The sequence below is a fragment of the Pygoscelis adeliae genome, unplaced genomic scaffold (assembly GCF_000699105.1).
Source record: "Pygoscelis adeliae isolate BGI_AS28 unplaced genomic scaffold, ASM69910v1 Scaffold58, whole genome shotgun sequence".
NCBI classification, from domain to species: domain Eukaryota; kingdom Metazoa; phylum Chordata; class Aves; order Sphenisciformes; family Spheniscidae; genus Pygoscelis; species Pygoscelis adeliae.
In genome coordinates, this window is record NW_008825564.1 from 1,988,428 (window position 1) to 2,013,481 (window position 25,054).

At 41.9% G+C, this 25,054-nt stretch overlaps 1 protein-coding gene across 1 annotated transcript in view; it reads right to left on the reverse strand.

Moving 5' to 3' along the window:
- Positions 1-2,822: 2,822 nt before the first annotated feature.
- The window catches only part of LOC103923971 (engulfment and cell motility protein 1-like), an 84,581-nt gene continuing 62,349 nt past the window's right edge, over positions 2,823-25,054 (reverse strand). Inside the window, exons 4-7 of the mRNA XM_009332408.1 lie at positions 18,043-18,150; positions 14,319-14,401; positions 8,724-8,801; positions 2,823-4,133 (exon numbers count right to left, since the gene is read on the reverse strand). Coding sequence (XP_009330683.1) covers positions 3,933-4,133; positions 8,724-8,801; positions 14,319-14,401; positions 18,043-18,150 — 470 coding nt within the window. The 3' untranslated portion in view covers positions 2,823-3,932. The remainder of the gene's footprint in view (positions 4,134-8,723; positions 8,802-14,318; positions 14,402-18,042; positions 18,151-25,054) is intronic.

Genomic DNA, 25,054 nt, shown 5'->3' on the forward strand with positions numbered 1-25,054 from the left:
GTCAGTAACAAGCACCCTGGGCAAGCAAAATGCAATCCTGGGTAGGGCACGAAGACATGAGAGGATTTCGGGAAAAAAAGTAATCAGGATCTTGCACGGTCATTTTGCAACCCAGAAGACAGTCATCACCCACCTGCCTCTTTGCAAGAGAACGTTATATTTCCCTGCAAGTTGTAAGGTTTAATAAAAGAGTTCTCCATACTGAAAAATGAATTGCTTCTGAAAAGTGGTAAAGAAAGCCCAGGAGTGCAAGCTCTTTCTCTGACATATGGCTTGCTTTTGTGCGGGATTACTTAGCATTGTTGCTTCTTCTCCTTGTCCTTACAAGCAGGGCAAGCAGTTGACTTAAGAAGATACATATTTTTCTCAATTCAAGTTTTCTTGTAAAAGAATATATTCACTTTCAAAAGCAAAGTCATTTCAAAAACAGGAGCTAAAATTAGACTGATTATTTTTTTCATTCTCTCTCCCCTTTATGGCTTTTACAAGCAATTACCCACTTAGTGTTTTGAAATTATACAAGAAACTTCAATAGCAAATTTTTTTCCTGCTGCAGCTCCTTCAATGTGAAGCCTTAAAAGCTTTTCCGGAACACACAACAGCATGAGCAAATGAATTTGCCATTTTCTTTCTCATTTTTTTTTTAAATGAATGGGAAGCAGCGGGATACTTGTTCATCATTAAACTTTTTTTTTTTTTTCATTTCATAATGGTGAAGCGAGCCTGCATGACAGCACTAGAAACTGAAGGCAGGATTCTTGTTTGCACCATGGCCCTTCGCGTTGCTGTGGGAGTGCTTTTAAAATAGCTGCATGGGCTATTATGCCAACGCATCTCTCGAGCTTCTTCTTTCTTATGGCAGGGTGGGACACGTGGGGGGTGACAAATTTAGCATGCCTGCTCACGTGACTGGCCCACACGATGCATAACCCATACAAAGAGCTGGGCCACGTGAGGAGGTGGGGGTCCTGTAATGCAGGGCTGCAGGAGGCAGTGAGCTAGAGCCACGTGGCAGTGCCACGGCATCCAGCTGGCCCTGGCCCTGGCCCTCCCTGGTCAGGCTGCGTCCACCCTGGAGAGTCCCAGGGCAGGAGAGAGGCCGCTGGGCTGTGTCGCCTGCTTGCACAAGGCCCGAGGGGTGCAAGGAGAGAGCCAGCTGCAAGCATTTCACGCTCAAGAGCCCTACGCTACCCGAGTGGTGTCGATGTGCCTCGGTGTAATGTGGATGGGCATGAGGTGTTCGTAAAAACTGAGGGCTGGGTTGCCAGCTCTTGTCCCACCACCTCCCTGGGCTCTTGGTGTGCAATTTGGGGCACTCACCTTAGTGGGGAAGGCAAGTCTAACCTTTCCCTCCTGCTCAAGTTGTCCCCCGGAAGAGGTTTTGTTTTTTTTTTCTCCTTTCTGACTGTCACGCAGACGCCTACCTGCCAAGATCACCGCATCGTATTGCCACTGACCTGGCAGCGTTTGGCTCTTATCACTCAGGAGTGAAAGGTGTTTCTTTTGACAACAAGCAATACCCATCTGAAGCACCAGCTCTGCAGTCTGTAAATAAAAAGCAAAGGTTATGCACAGCCAAGCCATCCAGCTGGGTCAGGGAGATTAATAAAACAACTCAGATTCTCTGTTTTGCTCCGAGTCTTGTCTTCACGCAGACAAAAGGCAGCATCAGTGTCTGGTAAAGAAACGTGTTCCTACCTCCATCCCCCACACCCAGGACCACACCAAAAGCCCCTGTGGCAGACAGTGCCTTTGCCTCCACTCATTCCTGACCCCTGACTACCTTTGCTATCGTCTGATATGGCTCCGGAGAATAAAACATCTCAAACTCCCACATCTCATGTTGCACATCCCTGCTCTCATTCAGACTGAATCTCCTCTCAGGCCACAGTTCACTGTAACTTCCTACTCCAGTGTTTAACTCAGTCTCTTTTTTCCTTATTTTACCATCCGTTACCACCTAAACCAACTTACGTCTCCTTGTTAGATCAAGGCATTCATGAAATACTGCACACACAGCTTCAGGAAGGCACCTTCCTTAGGACCCTCATGCTTGAATTCATACAATGTTCTCCTCATCCTCCTTTTCGTTGCACCTGCAGGACATCATTTCTCTCCTCACCTGGTATGAAGTCAGTCAGGATGTTTACTCCAGAGCCGGCTGGATGGAGCAAAGATCACCTCAGTTGAGGTCTTCTGTGACTGTCTACACTGGAACCACCCTCTAGGTTTCTCACTAGCACAAGCGTTGATAAAACCCCTTCACAGCCTTTTTCAGCTGGGTCTGCATAGGAGAGGAACTCACACAAATAAACATCTGTCTTCAGCCTGTGCGGGAAAGGGCTGGCGGGTTCCTCTAGATCTAGACCCGGTGCTTTTGGAGTAAGAGATATTGAACTTACAGAAATACCTAGAAGAACATGAGGAGGGAGGGAATCCATCCTGCAAAGCCCAAACTTCCCCATTACCAGTCTGCTGCAGCCAGAAACACTCTCAATGGAGGAAATGGAAATACAGGAACACAGTTACTCCAGCGAACACAGTAAAGGCGGCAGCCCTAAAATGACCACGAGCACATCAGTGTGCTGTGATTTTGGATTTCACAGAGGGTTCTTCTCACAGGAAGGCTTGTGTACCCATGGCGATGGAGATCTCTGGATGCATCTCATCCTTGACACCACAAACAAACAAACAAGTAAATTAAATCAGATGCAGGTAAGAAAGGTTCCACCCTTCCCTCTCCTCTTTGAACCAAACACTTCAGAATTGCTAGGAACCATAAAGAATAAAAGACAACTTCAGAAGAAAAACGAAGTTCCAAGAATCATCACAACTCAGATTTTTATTCAACAGTGAAGTTGAAGGGAAATATTACTTTTTCCCTTCAGGGCAAATGTTCCAAATGGAAATTAAGTAAAAATACTGTCCCCCAAAAGTACTCACAATGAAATTAGTTTTCATTAAATATATTTGTTTGGCAAAATAAAATAAAAAAATTAGAACCCGTACAAAAAAAATCCCTTGCAAATTCGTAACACTGTAGCAATGACAACAATGTAAACCTGGATGTTTGGCAGTTGTAATTAATTTGTGGAAATTACTGTTGAACTTTGGACCAAGAAAATAAAAATCACTTCGAATAGCAACAAGCCAATTTTAGAGGCAACTGAGGCTTAGGGAACGCTATAGGGATGGGACACACTAGTGGCTTCATACACAGTTTGTGCGAGTGATCTGCTAGTGTGGGGCTATTTAAGAGCTGGGAGGAAAAGAAGTTAAAAGGTGTTGCAGCATTGCAGCGTATGGTACAGCAAAAACCTGCAGACTTTCCATTCTGGTAGCCGATCAGTTGGGTGAAGGCTGGTGGCAAGAGTCGAGATGCAGTGGAAAGAATAATGACAGTGACGAATGGTGCAAGCACTGGGAAGCAGTTAACGATTTTCATCATCGCATTGGATTCAGTTGTGAGCAGACTCTTGGGAGTGTCTGGGGAAATCTTCTGCTTACAGTAGCTGCTTCTGCTCCCTACCTCCCTCCTCCTTCCAGTTAAAGCCTCTGCCCTGCCAAGTGGGTTTCACAGGCATGCAGTTTGATAACATCGTCCTTTAGTTAAGAATGTCTATTCCAGTATTAAAAATGTAAAAAAAGTCCTCGGGAGGGTGCTTCTTAGTGGCAGTCTTTGCCTTAAGCAAGGCCAATGGCCTGCAATTACAAGTTAATTAAAGCAATGTGGATTTGGATGAGCAATGGGGAAGATGGGAATGGGGAAGGAAGGAATGCAGGGACCAGGGAGGAATGCAAGTGTTTCTACACCCCTCCCCAAAGCCAAAATCCAAGGTGCACAAGTGGGTTTCTTTTTTCCTCACACTCTTTTTTTTAATATCTCTCCAGTTATAGTATATCCAGTTTCGAAGCAAGTTTCAGTGGCAGCCTCAGTTACAGTCATAAACAAAGTCGTAGTTGCTGGGCTCCTTTGGGATAGGTGGGGGAGCATCTGGGATCTGTATGTTTTCCAAGTCAAGGAGGCGTAGCTTTATCTCCATGCTGAGCAGCGTGTCTAAGTCGTTCCGCGTTAGATCACTCAACATATCCTTCCCAAGGAGGGCGTTCAGCCCATCGGTCCATACACAATACTGCACGTGGAAAAGATAAAAACATGAAGATTTTAAACTTTTTAACGTAACAGATAATCATTAACAGACTTTCTGTACACAAACTGCTTGTCTGTCCTGGTCCTCTACAGTTACTGCTCCCACAGGGACTTACAAAGAGACCTAAAATAAGGTTGATTCATTTTATTAGCTCGTACCATGAAGAAGGCATGTTCCACTGAATGGCTCAGAAAATGGACAAACAATTCCCTAAAAATGGGAAGAAATTACGACATTTACTTGTTTGATAGTTAGGTATCTCCAAACGTCTTGTTGAATATTCTTCAACAGTTATGGGAGAAAGAGCAATACCTAACTTAGGACCATGAACCTCTGGAGATATCTCCTTCTCCCCTCTCTTTCTCTTTCCCCAATACTTACAGAAAGAGCCTGATTATCTTACACCAAACTTTTAATTCCAAGACAACTAAGTTAGGTAAAGTGAATCCCACCCAAAATCCTTCTTGACTCTTTGTGTAAGAAGTCCTGTATCAACTATCTAGTTTTATCGTGGTTTGTTTTCCTATAGATTAAGTGTTATCAATTGACCTACACAAAGATAGGATCTCACTTACATATCTATGCCTACTTTACCACTATTTTACACGAAATAACATATTGTGAAAACTACAGCGTCAATCAATGCTGTGTCTTTCATGAAAATTAAATGCCAAGCTTCCTGGTGCAATTCTAAATGCCGCAAATGCTGAACTGGCATCTAAAACCCCTTCCTTATTGTTTGCTTTTTCCTAATAGGAGATGCCATCTTTCCCAACAGCTGATAGCTTGAGATAAACACGGGCTGAATAACCATTTTAAATAAGGAACAAACCCAAGGAGATTGGTGATCTAGAGTCATCTTCTATCAAATAAGTCATTTCCATTTATTACTACAAGCCATTTATTCAACTATGAACAGAAGTACTCAAATGCTATCATCTAAAAATAAAGATTTCAATCATGAACTTGTGTCCTAGTTTGCAGGAGAAAATTAAATCAACCGTAACTGCATTTTTATCTTACAAATACTTCTGCTAGATTTCATGCCAGAAAATGGAGTTTAAATTTAGCTGACCATTTGCTACATGATACCGCCAAGTTTAAAGATAGCCATGGTTGACTTCATCCTACAGCAGAAATGAGGATTATTTTTAAGGGAGAGAGAGAAAAACCCCTCTTGGGGTACGTCTTCATCCAGAAGAAGGGCATATTTTTAAAATAGGATGGTTGACACACTTCACCATCCAAAGTTAAATCCGACCCATTTAAGTCAGTAACAAAACAGTAGCAGAGCTAGGATTTCACCCAGGGTGTTGGTAAGCCAAGCTGCAGCTTTAATACGAGATTAGCTATATAGAAGAGCTTTAGGGTTCAGGCTGTCCTGCTAACAAGTACTAAAGAAACAACTTAGCCTGCCTATTCTAGGCTCTCAAAGTGTGTCACTGAAGACTTTTGAAGCATGCGATTTTTGTGGAGTATACGCAGAACATCAGAAAAAGAAAGAAGCTACCCTAGAAATGTAATTATGTTTGAACAGACTATAATTTTTTATGATCGACTTGAAAGCTTTCTTTGGGAAACTTTTCCCAGCATTCACTTTGAGGAAAGCAACAGAAAGACAAAAGGCCCTGCTCAGGTTACAGAAGTGCAGATGCAGCCCCTGACGTAAATCGTTCATCACCTGCTCAGTGAGTATGGCCAGCGCTTTCTCTGGGGAGGAATCCCAGCGAGCCAGAAAGCAGAACTGCATTTCTCTCCTCTTCCAGACATAACTCATTCAGGGCCCACAGAAACCAAATTCTGGCCACAGTTCAGATGAGTGCAATGGCCTGGAAAAGGGGCTTCCTCTCTAATCTCCATATTGGCAAGTGCATCTAATTAAACTCCTGTACATTTTGAGCAGAGAGAAATCCTAATGAGATAGTGGAAAAACAGAGGCATTCATTCAGAAGCTTTTTTTCCTTTTAATATGCAAAACAGACTAAGAGCCACTGAAAAATTAATTTTCTACAGATTCATTTTCATAAAACTCCAATGAAACCTAATTATAGCCTCCCTCATCAGTTTCTCTGTCAAAAATCAAGGATAAGATTAATCCACCTTTTTGCTATGTAGTTGAAACCAGCTATTAGTGTTTAAATGAAAAACAAATACGATGGAGTGATCTCACAGTGCTGAATCCTCTGGCTAGCAGTAAGCTCCAACAGATGGCTAAGAGTATTGCCAAACTTAAGTGTGTAAGAATGAGGTCCAAATCTCAATGATATTGGTTCAGTAATGAGATTTTATTAAAGAAATACTTTGGGACTCAAGTCAGTGGAACCAGACAACCAGAAAGGTTGTGCAGGCTTCGTCCATATGGATGCAGCCCCGAGCAACCTGGTCTGAGCTCATCGCTGATCTGCTTTGAGCAGGAGGTCAGACTGGGGACACCCCCAAGGTCCCTTACAACCTGAATCATCCTATGATCCTCATTCAATTTTTGTTTTTAGGACACAATCCCCACATTCAGACGTCACTCTACAATCATGAGGACTGTAGAAGTGCTTGAAAAAACACCCGAAATTGTCATGTACTAACATCATTCCTGGTGCTTCACACAAAGCTTTCTAAATCTTAAGATGTCACCCACCAAATTTCCCAAGCTGACAACGCTGCTAAACTAGCACTTCTATTGACAAGCACCCCAGCTACTTTGATGAAGAGTCATGGGCTTCGTAACATGCTACTTGCCTTTCCTTACGGGTGCTTCCTCTGAACATTTGCACTTTTTGCTTTAATTACAGCTCACTCTTCTGCAGGCCGTGGAAAAGTACAGAGGAAGTGAGATGCCCTGTTGAAAACATTCACTTGGGAACTGTCAGTAGCAGCAGAGACTGCTGCCTCTGGCTGTTTTTTTGAACATACTAATTTTGTTTCTAAGAAGCTGCACAAGATCAAAAAGAGAAATAAAGAGAATAGGTGTGTTAACACAATAATGAGCAATTGGGTTAGTGCATCTCACAATGCTACTGCCTGTCAGTGGGGTGCTGTAGCAGTTTTTGAACATTTAGACCATTAAAATACACTTGTATCTCAAATATAGCCTATGGCTACATGTGGCTGAAAAATTTGTCGATTTTCATGACCATTTGCTCTTATGAGCTGGAACAGACTAGAATTCAGACTCTGGAGAATTTATATCAGAAAGCATCTAACATACGTTCAGTTCAGAGGATGAAGACAATCATGCTTTGCTTAGACCTACAGCTCTAATGGCACATCATGCCTGGGATGCTACCGCTGCTTTCTCTTAGATCAAAACTGACCAGCAAATATTTCTCTGGAATGAACGTACTTGAAAATGAAACTCAAATATTAATCCCCAGGAAAACCCAAATAAGCATAACTTAATTTCCTCTCCTAAAATGAACATTTATTTGAAGGTTTTAATCCAGAATTGCAAATGTTGAAGCTGTGTAAATACACTTCACTTGTAATGCAATTTCATGTACTTTAATAACATTACAGTATAACGCAGTTTAATGCAAGCTTCTGTGTTTCACCATCCTAACACAGTGTCCTGAACTGAGACCAAATGTGATACCACAAAGTAAGTGTGCAAATGGAACACCGACTCTTGTTGCTTTAGAAATAAGAAGGAAAAACTTTATTCCTTCTTTATTTTTCAATATAGTGCATTCTGCTAAATCTTTACTTGGAAGTTCTTTGAGAGAAAGACATCCAATGCTTCCACATAATTAGGTAAATTAGTTCCATCACCTTCCAAAAGGCAATGGTGTTGTCTATTTCCTTGTGTTTTCAAGTAAGACAAGGAAGCAGGGAGGAGGCTGTCATTCTGCTTTGCTATTGGTATTTACACTGTCTTCATACAAGTGACACCCATTGCAAAACAACCCCCTGTGGAGATGCAATAGAAAGGACCTTCTATGATCACCTGTCATGAATGGTCTTAAGCAATGTGAAAGTAAGAATAAGTGGATATGCTGTCCTGGAGAACACAAGTCTTTGGCTGAAATTGAGACCCAACAATGGTATAACCTCCCCTGATTATGTTGGCATCATCAAGACGACCTGAGGATGGCAGTGATTCTTTAAGAGCTTGGCTGTACAAATCTTTGGTGTTGAACTAAAGTTCACTAAAGTAAACACACAGCAAAAACCCTCCAGGGTAGACCAGACCAGGAGAAATCTTTACTATACCAGGAAATGGTGAGCAAGGTCTGTGGAAACTGTGAGGGTATGCCCAAGCTCTCTTCTTTCTCTTACTTACGGTTCCTATTTCAGTAGGGCTTAGAAATACTGATCTTGAACTTGGATCCTCATGCGCTTTATGATGTACAAATACAAAACATTTTCCTTCTGTGGCTCAGGATATGCATGAAAGCTGCAGAAGATCTTGCTCCCATACTAATCCCTCTGCTTTCAGTTTGTTGTGAGACATGACACAGGTTTAGATGGACCTGAACTCTGTGCCAGGATGACCATTCTTATGTTCTTATAAAGCTGGCTGCTGCCATAAAGCAACTAAGAGGGCTCCAAAGAAGTTTCTGTACTCTGAACTTGACTTACCTCATGCTTGTCTGGAGCAATGAAATTCAGCTGGCCACTCGAGTCATACAATATAGAGAAAGCAAGCTCTAGCACCTCCTGGAATACAAAGAAACATATATTAATGCTGCATGAAAGAGGCATTAATACATTCAGGTCTGTCTTTCTTCCCTACCACTTATTCCCCGAAACAAGTGGAAAAATAGGTTATGGTACCCTCCCGCCTGGCCAAAGCTGCAGCAGTACCAGACCACTGCAACAGACTGGTACAGCAAGAACCCCAACACAGATGCTTCAGTCAAAACAAACTCACCCCCCTCAGTGCTGACTGTAGCTCACTCGGTCGTGGATTACTTTAGCATTTCAGTTTAGATTTGAGCTAGGCAATGGCGAGGACTAAAATCAATATAACCCATAATAGTACACTTGCAACAAACTCTTCATGAAGACCCATGGTTTCTTCAATTTGTATAGATTAAACTTGGAAAGTTCTGCAAGGTTTGATTCCCTGTGTCAAAAATCTTGCCAGGACAGTTAATCTCCTGGTATATACTTATGCTCTTTTCACTGCTGGAAATCTATTAAATTATTCATTCTCAGGAGATTTCTGTCATTTTGTCTCTACCTGAACCAGAATCAGCAGTCTCAGTCAAACTGAACTATCTGGGTTACTTAGTCACAAAGACCCAAATGGATCTTGGGAAAGGAAAAAATGATAATCTTTTTTCCCCTCAGCATTGAAGCTGGAATTTCAAAGGTGCCAAAGGGAATTCATTAAGAACTGACCTTCCCTAAAAGTCACGTGGACATGGGTTCCTGTGGGGAAACCCATTCCATTTGAATAAATAATGAACTTCCACTGGCCAGCAGTGAGCATGTAAAGATGTTGTGTTATCACGGTTACTGCACACATCACTACAAGCGCCGTTACAAGGATTTCACAACCTGTAAGCTAGCTGATACGGATGTAACAACTCCGTGGAAAAAAGACCTGGCTACAGAGGAGAGTGCTGACTCGTAACTACTTTGATCTGTATCATATGTCCTGTTCTTTTTTCATGTTGGTTTCCTGAGCCCCATAATACTGATCGCCTTTGCTGACTCTCAGCTGACAGTCTGCTGAGAGGTCCTACACTGCCAGCAGCGACAAGAGCATGGCTTCTTAAATTTGCTACACTAAATTTTAAAATGGAAGAATTGACTGCAGGGACTGCAGCATATGCATTGCTCTAGATTTCTACCCCTGATCTCCTGGTCTGGAACAGACAGTCTTTGGATTTCAGTAAAGGTTATTTCATTTTTGAACTTGTGTGATTAAGAGCAGAGTCTGATTCATAAAACTTGCAATCCTTAGGGATAATCTTGGATGATCAGAGATCAGGCTTCTCATGGGAAATGCTCTTGATTTCCTTGAGTTTAGTTATTAGGTTCAACTCGCTGTATTGCCAGGCCACAGGAGGCAAGTCTGTGTTAAATCCCCACGGAAGCTGCAGATACCAATAGCGCTGGTGCACTCAGCAAACAAATGGCTCACGGCTCACATAGCCTTTTTGTGTTTTAGGCGTGTCTCTCAGCCGCATCCTCATTAAGAGTGATGTCCCTCATTACAGAAACAAATTTACCTCTGCACACACAAACCTGGCACTATCTCCTCACAGAGTGTTATAAATTACTGACAGAACATGCCAAGTCATGCAACTAAGGTTGTGAAAATAAAATGTATCACTGAAAAAAGGGCTTGTACTGCTCTACTGTGATGTTCCTGAATTTCATGAAGGTCAACAACAATCCCATAGGCCTGGCCCCTGTATATTTGTCCTTTGGGAAATTCCAAGGGATTGTCATCTCAAAGAAAGGAAAAGGAGAGAAAAACCCTGCCTGAAAGAGGAATATCCCAGGGAGCCATGGGTTTGGTGATTCCCAGTCAGGTAGAGAATGAGAAAGGGCTACATTTAGGGCACCAAGCTTCCCTTTAGGGGGGAAAGTGGGAGTCTGGCTGCCCTGCCTCCAGTTCAGCTTCTTCGCTGGCTGCTCCAGAGACTAAAGGCTCAGGAATTACAGCTTCCAGGTGCCAGCGTCTCTGTCACCTCATGCACAGCAAACTGTCAAGGAAAATGGAAACCTAAGGAGCTGGAGTTGCCAACTGGCCCTCCACACTGATGGTGGTCTCAGTGGTTGAGCTGGCTGACTTGTCAGGCACCCCTACCTGGTTTCGTTACATTCCCATCAATGACAGGTGATTTTGAGGAATCGGCAATTCCTAAACGAAAACTGGCCACTCTCCGTCAGCCGTCTGTGGCTTTCTCCTCCCTTTTCTGTCCTACTTCTCAACCTTTCTCGAAGTTATTTTCCACTCCAGCTTTTTCCACCAGTCTCTCTTGCACTCCGGTCTTTCTTCTCTCCCATTCATTCCAACCTGCTCCTTCCCTCTTTGTTTTGCTTTCCTCCTCCCCCACCTCAGTCTGCTGAACTCAGTCCCTTGACACTCCTAACTCTTTCTACCCTTGCCCATTTCAGACCTCTGCCCTTCCCTAGATGCTTGTCAAAGGTATTGGGACCCACAACGTGCCCCTCTTTTGAGCTTCACTGAAAACAGGGAACAAGAGACTCTGCACCTGGTGGCTGCACACTTCCCACTCCTTGGTTTCAGGTCTGCGGGGAAAGCTGTTGCAGGTGGTATGAAGGGAAGCTTGCTCTCCCACACCCAGAGCTTCTCTCTCCCACAGTCTCCGCTGGACCCTCACATGGGCCAGAGACAAGCTATTTTTGATGAAGAGGCATTTTAGGTGCCTACGGCTGAGTGATCCCATGCAGCTGGAATGACCTCACTACCCTCTGCCTACTCTGTCATCAAGAGCCTCAAAACAACCATGTCTTTGCCGAAGGTGGAGACCACAGCCATGTTAAGTTTGCCTGCCAGAGCCAGAAGATCCCCCCCGCAAGAACTATCTATGCATGCAGCGGCAGGGAACTTGTTCAACCAACATGAAACAAAACAGAAGAGGAGCTGCAGGAGAATAGGGAAGTGAGCAGAGCCATTTCTGCTGACTAAAAAGGCACCAAGCCTGAAGCCTGCCTCATCAGCAAATAAAGGGTGATAGAAGAACACTTAGAAATACATGGCAGTGTTTTTTTCCAAATTCTTCTCTCGCGCTTTGTTTTGAAGGCTGCAAAATCTAACATTTTATTTCCTTGAAATTCATTAATATTACTCGAGAGTCAGAAATGAGGGCTTTAAAATTAAACCTAATTTAAAACCACAAGCAAGATGAACAACAATGGATTCAGGTCTGGTCCTATCAAGTCATTCCAGCTTCATACATATGCAAATTCCAATTCAGTTTAACTCTTATTTATTTCTAAATGGTCCCGCTGGAAGAATAACGACCATGTGCCGGCAAACGAAGAGACACTGAAGCCTTTGTTACGGACATTCTGCCAATTCCAGCTATGTTCATAGCAGTGGCATTCTGCCATTCAATTTTCTTTTCTGCCAATGATTAAACATTAAGGTGGTCGTTATATATGTACAAAGAAAGCACAGGATGAAAAGGCCTCTTAAAAAATGTATCACCGATTGTGAAATTTCAGGAAGTTTCAGGTTTCATACATTAAACTCAGCCAAATCGCATTCTATGTCTGACTTTTTTTTTTTTTTTAAATTTTCATTTCATTGTCCACATTAACCTGGTACTCCACAATGATGTGTTATTCCTATGATGTCAGTTAAGTAGTTGCAATATTGCGCATGAGAGTTTGATTGGGATGACAATTAATTTCACCAATTCTGTGATTCTCAGGGGAAAAAAACAAGGAATCGAGGAGGGAAAAAAAAAACCAAAATCCCCCACCACACCAGAAATAGTAAGAACATCATAATTATTATTGCCAGGATCACAAGTGGAATGCTCCAGCTATGGATGCAGCCATGCTACCTATGAACTACTGATCTTCACATTCTCAGCCAGCAGTTTTATGTCAGTCCAAAGCAATTTTAGCTGAGGAAATGGGGTGATGCTGACAGCTGAGGACAAACTCATCTGCAGCATTGCTATTTAGCATTAAATACTATCTAGACATTACCGCTCCATAAAGATGACACATTTCCATCACTGCCACCCACTACTTTCCTTCTTCTCATCTTTCCTTTCTGTGCGGACATATGAGTGCTAAGACAAGGAAGCACTAAAAATACTTTATATGCATCATATAAATGCCCCAGCCAAATGTTGTTGATGGTTCAGCTGTAACATGAGGTAGGAGTTGTATGCAATCTATTGTGTGCGTGTGTGTTAATGCCCTGATTCAGAAAATCAACAAGGAGAAATACTCCTGGGATTTTTTTCCTGGCTTGGCTTGACTTTTTCATTTCCAACCATGTAAAGCCACTGCTGAAAGGAGATGATGGTATCCTGATAGACTTAGAGCAACTTGTGTATGAGAAACATATGCAAAGAATACTCGAGATGCTCTGCGTATCTGCGTACAGTTAAGGAAAGAAAAGTTGCAGCTATGAAGCTGCAACAGTTGTGTGATGCAGTTTTGACAGTGCCTTTTCACGTTCTGTGGTTCCTATCAGAACTCTTTTTTCCAGTACTTATTTGATCACTAAATGCATGCATCTTATTTTTAAAGTGCTGAAGCAGGAACGCTTAACTTCACTATTTTGTCCATCAAAATATCTTTCTAGTTGGACCCAAAATTTCTCAGTTTCAGGTAACTAGAAATTCTGATTCAAATCCTCTGACCTGGTCCCCAGACCTCAGGGTGTGGTTCTAGAACATCATTAGAGTCTCACGCCTTCTCGTAAGGTCAGACGGCACAACCTGATGGAACGCTTACGAACATACCTCATACAGTATGGCATGAAGACCATCACTACCAAAGATGTCAGACTTTGCTAGTAACTCAATTTCTTCTTGCTGTAATGGCAATTCATACCAACAAAAACTCTGCAAGATTCTGGCACTGTACAATTTGAGTCCTACTGTCAGTTCACAGCTCTTGATCTGAAACTCTGAAAGGTAGCATAAATCTAATTTAAGCTGACCATTGCCTCCTACACATTTTTTCCCAAACGCACTGCTGAACACATCTTTATACACCTCATTAAGTGCCTAGCATTTACCTTACATCCTTTTGTTGGCAGTTGTTCTTCTACCTGACTGGGCCTGAAGTTATCATCAGCTGGACATTAATTGCAAATTTGGCATGTGCCAGTGTTCACTGAATGTGAACTCATCAGAGAATACAGCTGGAACAAACTAGCTATTTATCAGGGACAATATAGGAGTAGGTACCAACAATCATTGCTGCGCTGTTCTGTAGCAGCAGTCAAAACTGCTTTGCTTTAGAGGTAGAAGACACCACTACTAAAGACTACCCTAATGTGCTCTGGGCATACCACAATGCACGTCTGCCATGAAACCTGAGTAAAGGAGCATAGACTGTCCTAATAATTTAACTCAAATCGTGTGAAGTGAAAACAGAGTGTGTGTGCCTACACAAAAAGGTGGCAGGCTGGAATGAAAAACACCTGTACTACTTCAGGGAAGGTCAAGTTGACAAGCTTTGTATTCTGCAGGGTGTGTGTTCATAACAATTTGAGAACCATACCTTGTTTTGTTTAAGAGCTCCTTTCTCCTTCATGTGAGGGCAGTCTTTCCCAGTCACAACAGCTTTTATATCTGCCACTGGCACTGCATTAAAAAGAAACAAAAGCAAAAACCAGAAAAGGAGTTATAACCAAGGTGTGTAAAAGCTACAGAGTCTAAAAAGAGGCAAGACTAATGTGTTAAAATTGCCACCTCCTTTGTCATTTCCAGCCTGTTGTAAGAAAGAAAACCAGAAGAAAAAAACCTAAAATAGGAATCAGTAAGTCTTGACAAAATTTCAGGCATCTGGATAAAAATCTGAGTACGCTTCTTCTTGCCTGTTGAGACTACTTTGGGTAAGAGTGTTTCATATAGATGTGTACCTGTGTCTGGACAGTTTTTATGTGTACTCGTGTATCTAGAAAACGTATACTGTTTTCTGCCTTACTAATGTAATATGCCTGCCCTGTTGTTGCTCTTTCCTAGGCATCCAGGTGAAGTCTCTGCTGGAGAGAGGATGCTAGGCAAGTTGGACCCTACCTCACTCGATGCTGTTGTCCTTCTGTTAATGTCTGTATGAATTTTTCAAATAGTTTTCTACTTCACTCCCATCAGCAGTTTAGTCGCTTTCTGGTATTAACAGGAATAACGACTACTAAGGCTTATAACAACCCATTCCAGTTGCTTTAAAATGTGAAATGATCAGAAATCATTAAAAAAAAACCCCCAAAACAGGTAAGAAAAAAGTATTGGAAGCTGCTGCCACTCAGACTCACTCACAGAGTGAGGTCACTAAAACATAAATTTCTCTGAGTTTCAAGTGGAAGTCAATTTTCCAACGGTAATTACATTATGTAGAATCTATATGCTCCACAATACAATATGGTCAGTGAGTGACAGTTTCTACAATCTATAAATAATCCATTATCCTTGTGGCTGCAGAAAAGCATCGTATATATATAACAGCATAATAATATGAAAGTCTGTTACTGCCCAGTTCTTTATAAACTCTAATGGAAATACTGGAGAGGAGAAATGCATTTTCTCTTCTACTGGGTACAGCAACACTGTATTTTGTTACAGATTACCTCAGCACTATGGTCAAATGGATAGCATGGGATATTATAGACATTTTTAAAGGACTTTCTTTGCATGGAAAACTAAAAGAAATGGAAGTTATTTGGCTCTTCACTACTCAACCTCTCCTGCCTTTTGTCTCAGCATTTCATGCTGTGGCCCTGCTGACTTTTTACGTCTCTGACACTGCCCTGCTTTTTGGTCAAGAAGAGATATTATTTTTGAGAGGAGAGAGCAAGCTAGGGCAAACTGGGAAGTAAAGGAGATATTTGACTGCTACTATGGTAGAAAGGTCTTCTTAAGAAGAAAGAGTTCCTGCCATTTGCTGAAGATGGTCAGAAAAACAATTTCTCTAATTGCATAAGGTAGGGTTTCCTCAAATTAGATCTCTCAACCAAGAAGGCTTTTCTCCAGGTTTCATACACTCGATCTCTGTGATCTGGAATGCAGTTGCTATGGGAGATCACAGACTGATGTGACATCCTGATCTTTATTTTTCTGGAACTTGGCCTAATCCAGGCCTAAAACAGAATCAAAGACTTCAGATGGTATCAGAAGCTGACTACAAGATGCTGGAGGGTGTGAGCACAGATGTGATGTGCTCACAACAGATAAAGTCCTAAGAAAGATGGTAGCTGTCTTCTGTCCCAGCTGGAGTCTGCACAGCTTGTTAACTCTGCCAGCCTGAAGAGAGAGGTGACATTCACAGAAGTGAAAAGGTTAACACACCCCATACCCCCACCCCATTTATTTTTGGAGATAGACACTAGTTATTCAAGCTTGGCAAGGAGTGCACAAAATGCCCTATGCTGCTTCTCTTGGTCCTCCGTTTTCTTACCCACCTATTCTCCTTCATCTGTTGCCCCGCTCCAAAATGCTGACAAGCTGGTCATCATATTCAGACCTGAATAGTTCAAAATTCAATATAAGTCTACAAAGAACACCAGAATATTTCTGGAAAATGTTCTGTAAAATTCCCAAGCCAGTTTGGCCTGACACCTTTTGAACAATAGTGCCACTTCTATCTTGCAATATTCTCAACTCTTTTTAATTAAACTCTAATGTGGGTGGCACTCGTATCCTTCATCACCTGAAAACCTGAGATATTGATGAAATAACCATATCTTTCTCAAACTGCATCAGAGTCTGCTCTGCCAGCAGGCATGCACAGGGAACATGTGGGTCTGGCCCAGTGATTCCTAAAGTAGGAGCCTTCTGTTCCCATGGGATCCTGACATTCCCGAGTAGGCTCAAGAGCCTACAGAGATGCAAATGCAAGATGAAGCTTGCAGTCAGGGTCAGGGGTTTGAGCATGGAAGTGCGCTCCAAGCAAACAAATCTGGGAACTGCTGGTCTCATAACTGTGCCTGCAGTTCAAGCGTGACCTTCATCATTCTGCTCTCATCCTGACGCTACTGTTAACATTCAAGGGCTATTTCTCTAAGCCTCGTCCAGAAAAACAGCCTCTTCCAGTGCCAATGCAGCAATGTGAACTCCCGTCCAACATTCTGCCAAATCTGCAGTAAGAGCGTGAAACATCCTTGAGGCAATCTGTAAGGCAATGAAAACAAGGGAACGTGACTGCGAACTGCCAGGGCTCCAGCATCAGACAGGCTCTTCCTCTTTCCTTCCCAGACTGTGCCTGGGAGCACACAGAAATTTTAAAAGGTGCTGCCTGGAGATAGGTTGGGGGAGAAGAGAAACAATTCTTTGTTTTACTAATATACAGGAAGGTTTAAATCACTGATTTTCTCCTTTCTCAATTTTCAGGCTGGAGAAATTTCCAGTGTCTGAAAAATGAGTCTTTCTGCTATTCCATGAAAGAAGTGGAGCTACCAACTGGAATACTTGTACAAGCATGTCTAATTTAATAATGCCAAGAATGGCATTTATTACTAATGGAGGTTCAGAAAAGAACAGAAAGAAATGGTTCCTTATTCAATGCTTGATTTCTTGGAGTCACTTTCTGGTGACAGAGCTACACTGGTAATTATCTCGGTCAACGCAAAAAACTTTCCCAGGATTGCAGTTTAAATATCTACAACTCATGTTGAAGGACTAAGAAGAAATTTTCACGAGAGCTATGATCTTCTGAAGCGCTACCAAATTACTTTTGCCCATAAAAATATCCCAATAAATCCCCTGGTAGGAGCTGTCACAAAGGCATATCCTCTCCCAGTTGGGCACACAGTAACTGCGAGGTCCTCTTAACACTGTTCAGAGCAACGTGTCATCTTTAAGTCCACTCTCTACAATAATGAAAAAGACCTCTGCCTGCCACGGATTTCTCCTTCAGTCACTAGACTGTTTGCCACAGAAGAAACATGTCTCCATGAACAGGAAGTGCTTCTGAAGGTGCCCAAATATTTTTATTTGACATCTGCAGTTAGACAAGCAATGAAAATAAACTGTGTTCCTTCCCATGAAAGGCATGAAATTTCCAAGCTGAATGAAATTATAAACTCGTTGGAAAGCTGAGCTCAGTCCTCTTACACACTTGCCAAAACCAGGAGAGCAGTGTTTGAATGCAGGAGGAAATGTTCTCTGCTTTCTATGTCCGTATAAAGAGCTGTTGGTCACGTCCTGTGTTAAGAGAAAGCTACTAAAAGTTATAAAGAGGAATTCGCATAAAAGAAGCAAAAGTAGCACAATCCTTGTGCATGACTTACATTTATCTTGCAAGGAATCATGGGGGACTTCTCCCTGGGGACTTTCTTCCAAGTCTCCATAGTGCAAGACCTTGTGATTAGGTGAAAGTCGACAATACCAAAATTTGTCTGTTAAAATAAATGCATTAAACAAGGTCACTCACATATCTTCATGAGCGTTATCAATAGCATAGGAGAAAGCTTACTCAAACGAGGCACTACAGGGAAGGACTCCCTTTTTTCTTTCAGAAGGAGGAATGTGTGGGGTGTATGGAAAGTAGAACAGGGACTTTGCTCAGTAATTTTACTTTATTAAATGAAGCCAGCACTAATGTACCATTTTTGTATTGATTTAGCCACTGGCTCCAAAAATAAATACTAGCAATAAACAATTGACTTAGTTTTACATGATATTATATACCCTTATGACCAAAGGACTGGCTAAGTAACCACTGCTTTGAGTGGCTAACTTTAATGTACCCATAAAAGCTTCATTTTTAGCACCCACTCTGTGAAAATTAAGCCCTGCCAGCTGTCTTGTGTGGGACACCCAAAAACTGATATATTTGAAATATCCCATACTTTATGAAAATTATGACTCATGTCTTTTTATAGACATAGGAGAACACCCCCATATTTATGGAAGGACTGGACATAACAAACATGCAAAGATTTAAAAAGCAGATGCTAACTCCCTTGTCCTGCAGATAACTGAGCGCTTTGCATGGTCATAAATATACGTGACCATGCAGTCCCACTCCAGTCTGCATTTTAGCCCTTCCTAGGAGATGTATCTCCTGCCATCTCCTGCTTTGCAGGGTATAATTCCACCTTACAATATTTGTTAAAATCTGCTCCCGTGAAGAACAGAGCAGAGCCAGGCTACCATGCTGCCTACCATGCAAGGGTGGTGCCTGCCAGTTCCCTTTCTGAAATGGCAAGAATGAGGTTACTCTTCCTTGTCAGAGCACTTTCTATTTAATAAATAGATCACATAATGTTAAGCTGTCAAAAATACAATCTTGTTACATCCAAGCTGTAATTCTCCAAACGCTCAGAGCAAGGCTAGATGTTAAAATGCCAGTGGAGGGGGCAGAGGGCTTCTGTGCCTCTGTGCTTCTCTCGCTGCTGGCAGCGCTGATGCTGTGCCAAGCAGCAGCCTAAGGGACGATTTAGAGGAAATGTTAGCACTGACACAGCCCTGCGGCGCTGCAATCGCCGGGAGTGAATGGAGCCACAGTTTGGATAAAACGTCGGGGGAGCTGTACAACCATCAGAGCCAGCATATGTGAGCTCGTTTGGGGTGTTAGCAAAGGAAGGGCTTCTTGGCTCTGTTAGTAAAATACTCGCTTCATGGACCCAGCTTCTTTCTAAAGGACGCTCTCCAGTCCCTTGGCCAGCCATCTAAAATGCAATGCAATGCAATAAAACACAGAATGCAGCTTTGAATGGCAAATTGGGCTTCCACATGCCTTTTTAAATTTCTTTGTCATGGTGGGTAAAAATGTTTGGGGGGAAACCCACACACTTCAAACCACTTTCTGAGTGTGTAGCCCCTTCTACAGAAAGGTTTCAAAAGACCTTACAAACTGCTGACAAAGGCTCAAAACGGCAATGGGAGAGACTCTGGTTATCTACTTCACAGGCATGTAAAACACTGAAAGATATGGTAGAGAGCTTGAGATTATCATTTTGTGATGCACACACAAACAGCTCCTGAAATACAAGCATCCCTGGACTGTAAGCAGTACATATGATGTTGCACAGTATGGGGTCAAGAGGAAAACTCCACTTGCAAAGCTTTTGTAGGGATTTGAAACTAGAGCAAGCAGAAGCCCTCATTCAGTAGACTCTCATCTGAAAAGCACACACACAATCAACTCGTTGGGCAGTCTGTGTCTCTCAGAAGGATTGCTGTGAAACTTTTCTAGATTTGTACCTTTTACAGGAAACTCTACCAGGACCTGGTGCTTAAAAAATATACCCCGTTGAATCTGACTGTAGACCATCATGCCCCTTGCCTACCTAAAGAAATGCCCCTAGTAACTGTAGCAGGAGGCTCTCATGTCTAGCTTTAACTGCAACCCCATTGCTTATGAGACCGTACAAAGGAATAGACCTTTCTGTCTCTTGAGATTACAACAATCATGTTTTCCTAATAAAAGCCAACATGGTCTCACTACTTTCTCAATAACCTGGCCAAAAAAATGGTGTAACTGTAAAAAAAATAATATTAATTCCTTTCAGTTTAGCACAAATGGAGCTGGTGGTGTTAGTGAGGGTTTGAAAAAGGTCTCTCTAACCTCCTCACAGTCATAGTGTTTTGGTAACCTTGTTCCTGTTTCAACCTCTTGCTCCAAGAATAAAAGAGGGAGAAACCCCTCAGTGAAAATGTCTTTACTTCATTTTTAGGAAGGGGTGGGTTTTATAGGAAGAAACCCTAGCTCTGAAAGCTTGTGGAGCCTTTTACAGCAATTCCCTATAACCCAAGGTTAATTAAAGAACTAACAGCCATAGACTGTAGCTTGACGCATGTCCAACACAATTCTCCTGTGGGCTCACTAATAACTGCCATCACACCACAGCTTTACTGTCAAGAGGAAAAACCCTTAAATGAAACCTACAAGTGGAACTAACGAGGTTCCCTCAGCCACAGCCACTAAATCACTGCACCGGCCAGGCTGAGGAGAGTGATCAGCACGTTAGTGATGGGAAGTAACCCTTGCTTCTACAACCACCCCAGCCTCACCAGCTGGGCTGTTTTTTCAGCTGTACATGATGTTACAAACAGTTTATCAGACAATATCCCACTTATGTGAAACCTCAGTGCCTTGGAGGGGAACAGTTTTAAATGGGATGCATGTTATTTTACTGTAGTGTAGGTGCTCAACACAATTTATTGGAAAAGTAGTGTATAAAATAATGCTGCAGTCAAAAGTTATATGAAATTGCTTCCACTGACAAAAAGGGTGAAGAAACCTTAATTACAGAACAGCACGTGGGAAGTGGCCAGCATTTACTTTCAGCTCTAAACTGATAAACACACAAAAAAAAAAAGCAAAAGAAAAAGCTCTCTTCTACCATGATTAGAAAGTGATGTTTATAAAACAAAGAAAAACTACTGTCCAAACCCTACAGAGCTCTTAAACCCAAGTCCACAGAGTTGAAGTGCCACAAGAGGCTTTAAAGACGGGACAGGCATTTCTCAATAGACCCTGTACTCCACAGCTGGCAGATCCGTGTGTATGCGTGCAGCTGGAGTGGGGCAACTGTCTGTTCAGGAAGGAGTGGAGTTTGTTTTGGTTTTAGGCCCAGTCTTATGAATTTGCCCCAAAGCCTAAGTCCCTTCTATGAGCCACAACTCTTATTTTGTACCCAGTGTTATTACACCTGCCTCTGTAAAACTCATCGTCAGAGCAAGCAGCTGTAGGGAGGGCAGTCGCTAACCACAGAGTCTTTAGAGACAATGTGGGCTTGTGATTTTATTATTTATTATTTTTGGACACTACATAATTTACACTTTCTGGTGAGTCCTTCTGTCTTTTAGCTCACTGACCACTGATGCAATCAAATTAAGGTGCTAGAGATTCTTCTCTGGGAAACAGAATTAATTGTTCCAGTTTTTAACCTGAAAAGGTTTCAAACAAATTGTTCTGATTTTCAGATAATTGCTAGAGCAGCCAGTGGGTTAAATATATCGCAGCACATTGTTAAAGATTACAGATGAGGTTAAAAAAAAAAAATCCCAAATAACAAAATCAGCTACAATTTGGCTAGAAGAGTAATATTCTGTGATCAAATGGTAGGGCACAGAACATTTTGCTGATGGGCTACACAGTGCTTGGCCATTCCCATAGTGTGTTTCCAAGTGCATTAATGGCCAATGACTCATATGCCCTTAACAATGCTATCCCAAGTAGAGAAGTGCTGTGGTTAGTACAGAAGTGCTCTATAGTTAGAATCTGGGGAGAAAATAGCTCAGATACGCACGGACAAAAGTCTGAGACTATACATTTTATCCCAAGATATGTACCAGATTACTAAAGAAGTTTTTTGTTCAAAGAAAATCTTCCTCATGGATTTAGCAACAGGAACACACTTTTAAATATATCAGTGAAAACATATGTATTTGTGTAGATTTTAGATATATATATGTGGACTCACCCTTTTTCTTTCATTGTGTTGTCTTTCTTTAATAACAACTGTAGTGACACATTTTCACTCTAACTGGTCTTAACTGCTTAGATGAAAGCCAGCAAGCCCTGCAAATGACTGGCGAATAATTGACCTGTGGCAATGCTGGAGGCATATTTGGTTAACTGGCTCCTCTCAGCAAGTCACGCACTCACAGAACATTATTTTTTATGGGACTATGGACGGTGGGATGGAGTAGCAGTAGCAAAGAGGCTTGGCAGAAAAAAGGCAAAGCGTGTGTTCTTGTTCAGAACTGTGAGTTACTTATCCTAGCAAGAGATGGAAAACCTATCTTCACTTGATTTTTTTGTTTTAAATTAAACTTTCTCTTTCCAGGTTAATTCCATGGTGCCTTGTGTTTTTAATTTAATGGTGTGTATCACCAGGCTTTCCTTCCCTTCCAGAAATTACTGTTCAAGAAACATCATCTTTGGTTGCAAAACCACTTCAGTAACATGCAATTTCTCTATAATCTTTATAAAGCTAGAAGGGGAATTTATTTCCAAGAGTGCACCCTGCAACATAAACTACAAATGTACTGGATGACGGCATCAGAACTATCTATTATCCTCAATAAAATGCCTTTATCTGCTACTTAGCTCTACTGGAAATAATAACTTTTGGGGTTGTAAAGTGCTTTGCAGGCTTTTGCTTTAGTCTTCTCTCCTTTATTTTAGGAATTAACTAAGGAAGGAGAAAGCTGAAGAGGTCTATCTGTCAGCTGATGTCCATGGTCAAGGAACAAAGTGGGAATTTGCAGAGCTTCATGATCTGCTGTTGAACAATGACCAGAAGGGCAGGCCAGATTTCACTGTTTCATCTCCAACTGATTAAGAATGCTTAATAGAAACAGGAGTTAGTGCTGCAGATCTCCTATGAAACCTTGCAAGGGAAAGGCCATGTATTCTTTGAAAGTGCTAAGGATCCTGCTGGGACAACAATGGTATTTCTGAATTTCAGCTACAGAGAGATCCTGCTGATATGACAATCCTGTGCTGAAACACAAAAGGCAGAGATCTGACTACAGATACCTCACAGCTTAATCTTCAGCATCCCCCCTAATCAATCACCTATTGGATTGGAGGCTTTCCAATGCCAAGTATATATGAAAGCGTTTCACCTCTTCTCAAAAGGCCGTAAGAGGCTGTAAACTCCCTGCTCATGTTTTTGTAAGTCATGTTTTTCAACATAATGCGACTAACCATGTGTGTCCTACCACATGTTCAAACAACAGTCTTAACAGAAGTTTGCTCTGAAGTCTTTACTGTGTGATAATGCCTGTTAATTATTTTTTAAATGGGCAATTTAATGCTTTCAGCTTCTCCTGTGTAGGGCATGTTCAGGTTCTTCTTGTACAATCTGTAGATTTGCAACATTTGTTCCAGGATTGTCTCAAGGATAAAAAAGGAATCATAAGAAAGGTAAAAGAAACAGTATACTTACTAAAGTAACACACCTACCTGATCTTACTACTCTTACAAGTAGGTTGCCACATAACAGGCCAATCATGATGCCTCACAGCACTCCCCATTTTTGTTTCAGCTCCATATCAACCTGGATGGACCACGGCCCTTTGAGGGCCTTGGTAATGCTCCGTGACAAGTGAATTCGGTTGGAGCAGTGGGCAAGTGATGGGGCTCCTGAACCTCCAGGTAGTACAGGGCACATGTACGTGGAGGTGGGTTGGAGGAGAGGAGATGGGAAGGTGGGGTAAAGCTAACAGAAGACACGCTCAGGAATTTGGGATTTGTATTATTTTTATCAGGGCATTCAGAGGAATTGTCTGAAAGCTTGACTGTCCCGACGTTTAGTATCACTAGCAAAACCTCTGGTGCTTCATTCACTTTACTTCATCTCCTACTTCTTGATGTCATGACAGCCCTGGTCTTACAGCTTGCTCTGCTTGGGGTGTAGGAGACCCTGAAGGATAAAGGCTGATATCAAGAGGGCTTCTTCTGCTTTGTGCCAGCTGCCACTATTCGCTATTTGGACTGTGCCAGGCACTGCACATACCTAAAAAAGGATCCCAATTGAATGACTTACACGCCAAACATGCCTGTGTTTACAAACCATACTTTGCTTCTTCATTAGATGGCACAGCGTTAGATCTTACTGAGTTTAGTTCTGGTGGCCTCATACATCATCATCTTCTGAAATGGTTGTGTCTGATCCCTCCCTCCCAGGGGGATAATTTACACTTCTGTTTCAGGGAATACAGGGAATAAAGCACACATAACCCTTAAGGGCATGCGGAAACATGCCCTTCTAAATGGGCTTGTATCTGACAAAAACCAATATTTTTCAGAGAAGATCAAGTTCTTTGAGGCATGCTCACGTGTTTTATTTGTTTCCAAAAAATTGTGAACTTTTTTGGCCCTGTATAAATATGACATCAAAGCAATTAATCTGGTGGCCTATACAATTCACTCCAAGGCATGATACATAGCAACCTTCTCAACTGTAGACCAGAAGATTACGTTGATTTTTTTTTTTTAGTATTTTTTTTAACTTAAACTCCACTTTCATAAGTTGAACCAATTTATACCCCTAAGGCTTTTGATCCTATAAATCATGAACTAACAACAGTTTAAGATAAAATAAACAGTCTATCTTCCTCTTGGAGATCTGCCAAGAGAAGAATGTTTGCCACAAACCCTGCTCCTTCCCTAGAATTTCAGTAGTTTGGATTAAGGCTCTGAGAGGAATAAAATAAACAACCCTCACTACTGATAGCCAAACCAAACTATGCGTTACTTTAGCTACTTTCACTCCGTGAATATGCTGCTGAAGGGAAAACACATATCATGCCTCCCTATGAAATCTGTATAGAAAGTCACAG